This window comes from Diuraphis noxia, unplaced genomic scaffold (genome assembly GCF_037042655.1).
Source record: "Diuraphis noxia isolate RWA-SAM2 unplaced genomic scaffold, SU_Dnox_SAM2 contig0005, whole genome shotgun sequence".
Lineage (NCBI taxonomy): Eukaryota > Metazoa > Arthropoda > Insecta > Hemiptera > Aphididae > Diuraphis > Diuraphis noxia.
This window is the reverse complement of record NW_028301715.1, coordinates 46,482,970-46,495,387: the sequence shown is the minus strand read 5'-3', so window position 1 is coordinate 46,495,387 and position 12,418 is coordinate 46,482,970. Positions and strand designations below refer to the sequence as shown.

The following is a 12,418-nucleotide window of genomic DNA, read 5'->3' as shown; positions in this document are numbered from 1 at the left end:
TATTTACAAAAAGCTAACTATATGCGGATTGTTCGATAATGCTTACAATCGCAAAAACAATATAATAATAATATATGACGAATCCCAAAGATTATTCTGTCAAAAACAATAGAATATTATCCTAAAGTAAAAAGATGTTGACTAAAGACAAAATTATGAATGAAGTATTGATAATGAATAAGTTCAATCACTTACATAATTGTATTTTTTTTTTTATTCATCCAAGTTTAGTTTCATTGGCCAAGATGAATCCAAGATGCAGCTCAACGAATATTTGGCTATTTGTCTCGAAATTCAACTTATGAACTTTGTATTCTTGGTCGGAATGACGGAATCTTTCTGGTGTTGGTCGTATACATTGCATTTTACGCATTCATTTACGAGTCAACAGATTGTGTTCGACGTCCGGACAACAAAAACGGCATTGACACCTGCTCTGTCACCATTGCTAGTTTCAATAATTCTGTTATCTTAACGCCAATCCCGAAGATTTGTAATAATATATTGATATATATTGCTATTTTAATGGTGATGTTACATATTATATATTAAGCTGTTTTTTTTTTTGGTATATTATATATTATACGTTTGAGTATCAAAAAAAAATTAAAAAATAATAGCTTAACGAGTGGCGTTGGAAGTGTGCATAAAAAAAATGTTAATCAAGACTCATCGTCTGCAGAACAGACCGACATCGAGCTGCAAACAGAAGTCCAATCTCCCAACCACTCGGTCGATTGCAAATCGTCAGGATCGGCGTTAAGGTTGCAGAACGGTTGAAAGTAGCGACGGCGGCCGCAGGGGTCAGTGCCGTTTTCGTTGTACGGACGGCGAACAGAATCTGTCGACATGTATATGAAGGCATAAAATCCTACGTATATGACCAACATCAGAAAGACTCCGACCAAAAATATCAAGTTCATGAGTTGAACTTCGAGGCGAATTGCTGACGATTCGTTGAACTGCATTGAAGGTGCTTCGAATTCTTGGAGAGTCATTATTTATAAATCCAATAAATTGTATAACACTTTGTGAAAATTTGTATAACGCTGAGTACTATAATAGTTGTTATAATTATATAATAGGTACACGCTAATAAAAACTATGGTTTCTAATGCAGGCCAATATTTGTTTATGTTAATATGAAAATATTACAAGCCTATAATGCATTTTGATAACTTACAAATAATAATACTCACAAGCTGTATAAATTATATTGTATCCAACTTTATGTATCGCAGTAATACCTTATACGGAGTTCGATATTCATTGAGTGAGGAGGTATAAAGTGCACAGCGAACTAACTTACTTCATACGTGGTGTGTATAATTGGTCATAGGCCTTACAATTATTTATTATGAGTGTGCGTTAATATTATTGTATTGGTCAGCCGTTGATCATACATAATGTTAAGTGGGTAGACGTATAGTGCATATACATATACATAGGTACCATGTAACATATTATAATTGTCACATTACCCCCTCCCTTAAAAACAATTACAAAAAAAAAAAATGACTGAATGTGGTGAAGGTTGACTGTTAATTGAAGTTTTTTGCGATTTTTCCATGTTTCTTCTTTATAAATTGTTTTACAATACATTTTATTTTTTTCACATTTTATATTCTATACATTATTACATTCAATTGGTTTTGTAATCTCTAATATCTTTAACTTTAATTAACTTTCTTATATTGTCAATTATCATCATTAATCATTTATTTTAATTGGATGCTTTTGAAAACTTTCTAGAACAATATTTCTTTTTAATCAAGTGCAGACTATTCGTGTATTATAAGTACTTGATCGTGAGTATTTCTACCCCGCCAGAGGCGAATTATTATACCTTTTATTTATACAAATAGTGTTGGTTTTACGTGTTGTAAATTTGATTATGTTTTTTTTTAATTTTTTTTTTTATGATTTAATAATATTTCTATTTAATAGACAATATAAGTATATCTGATGATATGAAAATATATTAGCTACTCAAAATATTTTAACATATAAAATAAAAAATATTTTTATGAATAAAATATTTATGTTTTTGCGGCCCTACTAGGACTTATAAATATTTAAATTAGCTCTCAAACTACAAAAGGTGGAACAACCCGAATTCGAGGTATTTGTTTATTAGAATTATTATTATTTGTAATACTTTATTGCATTATTATTTATTAAATATGATCAAAATGAATGAATAATAAATGAAATATTTTTATAATTTATATACCTATACACGTTATATCGTAAAATATTATCAAAATTAAAATGCTAAATATATTTGTTTAAAATAGGTGACTAATAAGTATAACATAATAATATAATCTTACCTTTGTAGCCATTTTGATTGTGTAATAGGTATGAAACGATATTTGTTTTTACAAAAAAATAAGTATACTGATGATTTTTGGAATTTTGATTTCGCTATTTATATTTTATACTGTAGAAATGTAGAAATCCCCACTACCTATATTAGATTGTTCACCTAAATGATTAACTAAGAAATGGATCGAGTTACATCAATTCATTAAAAAAATAATCATAATTATACACGAAATACCCATCTTAAAGTAGTATTTATTAGTGTCAATGTTATCAGATAATTAATTATACTACTAATTTAAAAATATCATTACGAACAACGAGTGCATACAGATGTTATTATGTATTACGATATCATACATGTTACAACTTGTGGTAATATATAATAGTAAAGTGTACAATATTATTATAATTTGTCGATATTTTAATTGAATTAAAATAATTCCAGACAAATTGAAATATAAAATTATACAATGCCTTTGTAATTATTACATTATAAATAATGTTAAATAATCATAACATTATTCTATTTTCTTGAAATTATCAACAATTATTATTTATTATAGAAAACTGGATTATCTGAGGCCCTGTAGTACCTGAGGTATGAAAGGTTGTTATTTAATACTTAGACAGCGATAGATAGATTTATAAGATATGGGATACCTTGCCTTCCAATTTTTTAAAAACGGTCATAATGTCATATATTGTTTTAACAGGCAGAGTCCTCTCTAAAAGATTTGCTTTTACGTTTCCATACCACCGTGGCACTGTGGCACACTAAACAGTAATACATATAATTAAATAATAAATTAGATTAAAGTCATTAAACGTTGTCTCGGTGTGTTTTTAATGTGATGTCCTCATGTTTAGACATACCTAGTCCTCGTAAACTATATGAAAGGCTTCTTTACTTATTTAAGCAACTGGTGAAATAACTCTGACATTTAAGTGTGTAACACTTAAACTTTAATGATATTTCAAAATTTAGTTGTACGGAAATCACGCATTCTCGGCTTTCAGTGTTGAATTTCAGAACGTCCGAACCCCAGGGATGGATAGTAAGTATATTATACTGGCGCCGAGGGGTTTGTACTCGTCTCTCTATACACTGGAGGGTTGAAAATAATGATTCACAAACCGTCATTCCGTATTATTTTAATATATTATTTGTATGGAACAAAATTGTCAAAAAATCAAGTTATAATAATCATATACAGTAACCGCTGATTAATTTAATTATGTTTAATACCATCAAATCACCACAATGCTCCCTGTCCGGAAAATTAAAATATATTAATAAATCACTGTGAGTCATTAATAATTAATATTAATTCATATCAATTCAATGCTGGAGGTATCACTATATCTAAAGTGGTCAGGAGCGTGACATGTTTAAAAGACGTTGTATAGAATCATCCATTTTTGGCCGAAAATATATCTCACGACTTCAATAACTATGCCCAATATATAATGTTCCGGTTTTAGTTTTGAATATAGATTTGGATTCATCACCAAATAGTCTATGCTTTGACAATTATTTCTGATTTTTCTTTTCTTTTTTTTACTCGAAAATTTACTTACAATAAAATAAATAAAATAATCATATTTAAATAGTATATAGAATATGAACAAGTGCGATTGTCAAAGCATAGTAAATTTAGAGGAGAATTCAAATCTGTTTTTAAAATTTCTACCCGTGAAAATATCTATATCCGAACAGTGAGCGGTCACTCGATAATGAATCTCACGAATTACACACACTAACATTAATTTATTTCTTAAATGGTAGTACAGCTTAATATTAATGCTAAATGAAATGCCTAATATTACTCCTTAAAACATTCAACCCCCTTAAAGAGTAACATTTAGGCATTTCATATAGCATTTATATTTGATTTTTCCTATAAACATTAATTATTCATGTTAGATTTCGATATTTAATCAATATATTATATTTGGTTCTTGAAATAGATAACGATTGTTCAACTATTGTAGAATGCAAACTATAAAACAAAGCTTAATAATATTCTTAAGTGTTGACACAAATTTAAGTATCTTTATGTAGCGTGTCTGGCATTATTTTTCGAACGTATTTCACCAACAGATGGCACTGCATATTACATAAATTAAAAAAATTCATTTTAAAATTGACCGCATTTGGTAAAATAAAAAAATGTCATGTCTCGTAATTCATTCATTTTACAGGTTAATGTCATGTTTTAACTTCCAAAATTTGAAGGATGTCCGGTAACCTACAGGTACCTTTTTATACAGATATAGAAATAATCAAAAGTTCTTTCGTATACGTCATATAAATAATAATAAAATTCCAAATTTAAACACTACACGTGAAAATTGAACAGTTTATGGGTTAGCGATTTCAATTAAATATCGATATCGACAACCGTGGGACCAGTTTGTTATATGATATTTGATATTTGCATATTTAATTATGTAGACCGAATGACGTTGTAATAGAGTGCTAGAGTGTACATACGGCAACTATGATATATCGTATTGCAGTGACGTGAAATTGATTTTCAACATTAGGTAAGATAATGAAGTTAAATCTAGATTGAATAATATTAAATCATACTCCAAAACCGTTTCGTATTTCGAAATTCTTCGTTACTATACCTATAGGCTATAGGTACCTACACTTAAAGTTGTGGTTTTCGTATTTTTGACAGGTGCATCGAAAACTCGACGTTTTCTTTTTTTTAACGAGGCAAATTTTTATATTTTCGGTTTCTTTTATCGTTTGTATGTTTTCGAAAACAAATTGTTGTCGTTGGCCTTTTATTATACTCATTGAAAACGTATGATACAATTCAATAAGTACTTACATTTTTTTTGTTCCGCTCAATAATAATCTTATTAGTTATTACTATATATATATATATATATATATATATATATATATATATATGTAGTGGCTTATGATTATATATTACTATAAAAGTATATCGTAAATGAAACGAATGACGATGGATGTAATGTGAACGTAAAATTTGTGAAAATATTAACTTGGCTACACTAGTTGGTATACGAATTTTTGTGTTCAATATTAGAAGAGGCTTATAAAAGTCTCGAATTGATCACAAAACTTAGGAGGTTTAGGATCGCTCAGGCGATTAACGAAGTATAGTCGCAATAAGTCATTTCAAATTACCTATATAAGAAAACGCGCTTTAAAAATATGAATTATAGAAGTAAAAAAAAAAAAAAGCTTATAAACCGATATGGAATATCTCTTTTTACCTCAGTGCTTAGACAATCTGAAGTACTTGTCTATTATTCTGGTATTTAGTTTGTATGATCTATACGAACAAAATGTCTGTTCTCGTTTGTGCAGCATTTCGATATAAATAGTGAAAGCACTCCGTTTGATCTCTTTTCTAAATTAATATCGACTGTTAATCTCCATTTTTTAATTTACTTGTTTGTTTTCGTTTTTTTGCAGTGAGGTCAAATTGTGGGTAAACAGGGTAGAGGGGAAGAACGCTGTCCGATTTGAATCGGCTTCCGAGGAATTCGCGCCCAGAAGACACAAGACCGGTAATTAAAAATCACAATAACGATAAAAAAAATAATAATAATAATAATCTTTGAAGCTATTGTAACGTAAAAAATACAAAGGTATTGTTTTTATTATTAGTTTTATTTTTAATTCGCATAAACTTTTATCATTAAGAATTGAATGAATTTCTTTTTATTATGCATTCGATGATTAAGTATCGTTGTTCTCGAAATTTAACTATTTAAAAAAATATAGTGTAGGGCATAGTATAAACAAAGTAATTTATTTTTGTCTAAAAATATACCTTACTCTTTTATATTACAGGGAAGATAGTAGGTATGCAAAAATATGATCTTAACAAAAAATATTTTATTTAGATTTGACTGCGACTGATAACAAATTTAAAATACGAATATTATTTTATCAAATCTTGGTGCTGAAAAAATTGAATAATAAAAATATCTTTGTAAAATCAACTCATTTTTTATTCGTTTAAAATTTAATCTACACTATTATTTATTTTCTTTCTTTAGCTAAAATCACATGAGCCATAGAATAATGATAATTTCTAAAAATAATTACATTGCTATTGTGATATACGTTAATTTTCAACGAAAATTATGGTCGCTTTGAGTACATTAAAATTTTCATGTTATCAAAAACTGACACGTTGGGAGTATTATACGTTGGTACAACATTATTATATTAAATAATTAAAAATCTTCTTCTGATGAGTTTATTCATAATGACAATTATACGAAAATTCTTTGATAATATTATCTGTTTATGACTGTTAGTCGTCACGATAATTATATTATCTTGAGTTGATTGGGTTTCGTATTATATTCTGTGAAACTTCATTCATGATATTGTTGTATTATAATTATTTCAACCTAATAAAGATCGAATAATACGAGCGATATTATTTTCAATTATATTTTTGGATTTTTCAATTTTTTTTTTTTTTTTTTGTTTACAATGTTTATTTATTGAGATCATATTTTGTAAATAAATAACAATAAAAAAAAAAAAATCGAAAATCGTGACATACCTGAGGTGTAAATAATAGTTTTATGTTTGTGTAATGTGTATACAACTACTATTTTTGCATTTTTATTATCGGTACAAAGCGAATAGCGAATATCGAACATTGTTGTGTTGTGATTTTTGCTACAAAAACGATGAAATTAAAAAATATATATATATTTAAATCTTGCACCGCGTATCACATTACAGATGTGCATGACTTTTGTAGCTCGTGCTTCAGATGTCGAATCTTCGTTTTTCATTTTTTTTTTTTATTCGTTCAGTGAATAATAAAATAATAATATTATACTAACGATTTTTCATTTGAAACGGTTTCATATGTGTTTCACGTTTTATTTTATAACAATCGGGGATCGGTGTTATGTGTACATATATAGGTAGGCAGCACCTATATATTACATATTATATGTAAGTAACGCAAATTTGTTAGCTCGTTCGAATTTAAAACGTTGGCCGATAAAGGGTATCGGAATTCTATAAAGCACTCTTAACACTCATAAATTGCAATACAATCCGAGCTTACTGTCAAGACATAATGTTTTTAATTCAGAGACGTCAGATTCCCTGATAAATGTCAGCATATATATATATATATATATGAATTGAGCATATTATGTTTGAAATATTCGTCCTGTAAGCGTGCCAACCAATGTTATATCAACCATAGAGCATCCCATAAAACATTATATTATTTGGAAAAAAAACACAAAATATTAAAATCGATACAACGTACTATATCGTATGTTATTCTGTGTATTATATATACACACACACACACATACACCTAAATATAGATATAATATATATTTTTGGTATGTAGTAAATAGACGTACCTACATAGATTTAATGTCATAAAATAAATAAAACACCTATAAAAATACAAAATATTTTTTCACAGACATAATTTTGAATATTAAAAAGACAAATAAAACAACATATAATGTTAATTACATTTTTAAAATCATTTTCATGTGTTTGGATTTGAACATTGCTGTGATTAATTTTTTTTCTCGAAAACATCCAGTAAATATTTAATACACCTAGTTATTGTTTTATTAAAATTTCAGTTTATTAATATTTAAAAAACGTTTCTTAAAAAGGTAAATCCAACGCCTTTTAAATTTAATCTAAGAACAGGCGTCGTCTAAACTATATTGTTCTATGTGTCCGTATTATACAGTATACATTATAACGATTATAATTCAAAGACTTCTGTGAAATAAACCAAATTTATTTAACAACTATTTATTAGATATCATGTAATCCGTTTTAAATTGAATTTTTTAATTTAAATACAATTTGTCCTGTACCTATATTAGTTTTGTTTTGCGTGATTTGTTTTTATTTCTCTCACAAATACGACTATAATATGCTTTATAAGTGCCTAGTATACAGCGCACGAAATGTATTCCATTATTCCTTATTAGAAAATCATTGTGACATTTATTTTTTTATTTTTTATTATATTATCTGTGTGTAGTACTGCGTAACTTCAAATTATTAGCGAAATGGAAAAGAAATATATAATGGCGCGCAATTTTACTTTACTCTTTTTTTTTTTTAAATATGACAAAAACTTATGTAAATCCAGTGAATCCAGTGTAGTCTCCGACCTTTTGGTTTGATTTACACATTTCCAAAAACTCGTTTTCATTTTTATCGTTTGAGACAAACGCATTGTCTTGTCTCAGAAGTTTTTTTTATTCTATATACAGAGTTATGCAAATATTGATATTCAGATTAATCTCGTTTTACTATCTATTTTTCTCCTTTTACTGTCGATGCGATTTACAGTATAATTAACTATAAGAACTGTTCTACGGGATTTTACACCATTACAACCAAACGAAAAATATTCAAACACAATTATACACTTCATCTGAAACATATATTTATTTTAATTTGATATTTATATAATTTCATTGTTGAAGTAATATTAATGAATGTAGTATTGAGCATAAAAAATATTTGAAAAAATTACGTTTCATAGTTGTTTTATTATAAAATAAAATTTAACAATTATTTGGTATTGGTACTTGTAATCAACCGTTTTGAATTTAAAATTCGCACAGCTTTTTTATTTGAATAATTGATTAAAAATAGTTAATCTATACGAGTTACTATATAGCTACAAAATAAATATTGAAATACGAAATATGATATATATTTTGTAGGTGTAACTGAATATTATAAGCTCACTGTTTGTAATTAATTATATATTTTATTATTTTTACTTGTACTGAAATTCCATTAATACTGAAATTATTTCGACATGGTTATTATTATTACTTAACTACACCACGCGTAGATTAAATATAGTAGTCTATGGTTATCAGAACATTGTTTTGTGAATTCATTGAATAGTAAATGAAATTACAAAATCAATTCATTCCTAAAATAAAATTAATACAATTGTATTATTTTGAAGTAAACATAAATGCTTTAATGACTTGAAAATTACTCAATTGGTTCTGTTTTTACAGTTTCGAAACTCTTGACTTTATACCAAAAGCAAAAGGCTTAATTTATTCAAAATACATATATAACGAATACAGTTATACAATTGATTATAATAGTGGGTTATTAAATTCGGTTTAATCCAACTCTCCGAGATTAGTGGTTGTAATATTCCCTCCTGTACCAAAATAATAAGTCATACAATTTTATAGACAGCTTTTTTGGGCCAAATGTATTTGATTATTCATAAAAAGATTATAATGGTTTGATAATTAACAATTATGTAAACATTTTCATATTTTTATCAGGGAATAAAATTGAATTTCCTAGTTTGTTAATAATTTAATATTTTCGACTAAAAGATTTTCTTAATAATTATATTATTTTCTTAATAATAATAAAAATTGTTTATTTTCAAACCATGATTTAATACTATTATCACTGCAGTTAAGTGCATATCGCAATTGTACTTTCGGCACAAAAGAGCTGTCTATAAAAACTAAGTAACCATACTTATTTTGTTTTTGGTGTTGTAGATACAATGTAAATAGTTAAGTACAATGTATTTAATCAAACACATTTTTTTTTTTTTTTTTTGATAAATTTCTCATAAAAGTAATAATAATAATATTTCACGTTGATTCAATTTCAATATTTTAATAAAATCACGACTTTAATGAATAATACCGTAATATGATAATATTTGCATGTGTATTATCTTTATTAAATAGTTACGTAAATATTATAACGACTTCGAACGTTTTGTTTGTGGTAATGAAAATTATTAATGTAGTTCGCCGTGATGTATAGAGCTGGAGCTTAGTGCGACATACGAGTATAATATAAGAGACTTTCGATACTATTGTATTTGTTTTCGTACTCGGCTTCGTTTCACTTTTGCCAGTGCCATGGTACACCCGAGAGACAGTATAGTTTATAATAAAGCAGTAATATATAAACAATTTACTAATCGAACGGCAACATGACCTATATAGATATATTGGCGTAAAAGCGATGATACCGCGGAGAAGCGTGGTATATAATATAATGTGATATAGAAAATTACTAAACCTAACCATATAATAACGAATGCATTTATTGGTTTAATTTTGTAGTTTTGGCGCACGTATTCGCGTACAGATGTCACGATATATAGGTATATAGGTGTACCCGACTATAAACTTATACTTACGTTTCGGAAAACGTCTAAATATTTGATAAGACGTGGCAATTTTTTTTTTTATTGCTAACCTCGCAGGAATCTAATATTATTTGTCTGTAGCCGTCCGTCCGGATGAGTTTTCGTACATAAAAATATTTTCGTTTTCCGTCATAAAAACGAAAGAGAGAGAGAGAAACAGAGATAGAGATGGTGGAACTAGGTTATGCATTTTTACGGCCCGCGGAATCGTAAAAAAGAATCGTTGCCGCAATTCCAATTTCTAGATTAGACGCGGAGTTACCTATGTATATATATATATATATATAGGTATCCATATAATATACCGGCGGACATTGCTCGGGTGAAATAAAGATTTCATATATCAATAAAAAGATACGTCAATCCGACGGAAATTCATAAAACGCGCGAGTTTCGTGTACTATGTATAATATACATACATACATATATTTATTATACATTTGTTGATTTAAATTAAAATGAAATTACGTACAAATATTGAATAATTTGAGTACTAAAATTATTTTGAATAAATTTCGTCTGATATGATGGTTGATTTTCGAGCATCAGGGAATCTCTTTCTGTGACTTTCAATGACTTGTAAAAGGAATTGTTTTTGATTTTCATGTTTTGTAAGAATCGAATTATAATTTTGAATTACAGCCACTCCTCTTTCAGCAAAGTCATTGACAACTTGCATACATCTAACCACACTTAATCCTAATTGATAATCTGGCATATTTTTCCATTTTTCAGGATCAGACTTAAGGAGCTCAGTTGGTATCTTTAATATATTAAAAAAATTAATTGATTTATGATTAATAAAGTCAGCAACAGTTTTCTGGGTAAAATTTAAATCTACAGTATCAATTTTAATTCGATTTTTATAATCTTCTGAGCTTTTATAACTTAATGCTGTGACCATTTTTTTTTTAATTTGATATGAAACATTTTGATCAAAAAATGAAAAATATACCAGCAAGTCTGATAAATACCACTGATGACGTAAAAAGGCTGTAATTCCTGTTTTCGATACAGCTTTATCTGCAGAGTACATTGACAGTTCTTTTAGTAAATTTAAATCGTTTACAGGAGCTGATACAGCACAGGGAGCTTTAAACCAATAAAATACGTAAATTTGGACAACAAATAACGAAAATTACGTAATATCTTTTTTACCTAAAAACTGATTACAATTTATCTAAATAGTATATAAATTCTACTATTGAAGCAAAATATGGTTATTATAATTTCAATACAATCTTGCAATTTAACTTATATACTTATAAAATGTTATTATTTTATTTTTAAATTAAACTTAAAAATGACGTGTCAACCCTGTTTTGGAATTTTTCAACCCTTTTGTGGCACGTAAAGGAGTTGAGTAATCACGACCAAATTTATTATAAATTACTTACTCATAGTAAAGAACAAAGTTGGAGGATAAGATATTAAAAAAATTAATATTTTTTTTTCACATATAAATAAGGACCATCCTAATATATATAGTACCTACCTACCCATCACACCAACTGCAGTCCGGTACATGAAAGAAAGATGCGGAGAAGTCGAAGTTTTGCTGATCCTATGTGACTGATAGGTTATTTGCAATAGGAGAATTGCGTTGTCAGTCTTATTTATTTTTACAAAGTAATTTTATATTTTCAACCTTTTCGAGTGAGAATATTAATCGGACAAAATATAATATGTAATCTATATATCATATTTAATAGAACAATATGTCCTACTGATGAGCGACTGACGGACTGGCTTATTCGCCATCGCCTAGTCGAAATCGCTAAAACAATGATTTTGTCATTAGTTTCGTCGGATATGTCGGATACGTATATAGTTTATTAATAATTGGGTGCACATGTTTTTGTACTATA

The 12,418-nt window shown here is 27.6% G+C and overlaps 1 protein-coding gene across 1 annotated transcript in view; it reads left to right on the top strand.

The window, feature by feature from the left end:
* LOC149055417 (uncharacterized) overlaps nucleotides 1-12,418 on the top strand; it is a 76,220-nt gene that overhangs the window by 52,723 nt on the left and 11,079 nt on the right. The window contains exon 2 of the mRNA XM_089229279.1: nucleotides 5,789-5,883. Coding sequence (XP_089085405.1) covers nucleotides 5,789-5,883 — 95 coding nt within the window. The remainder of the gene's footprint in view (nucleotides 1-5,788; nucleotides 5,884-12,418) is intronic.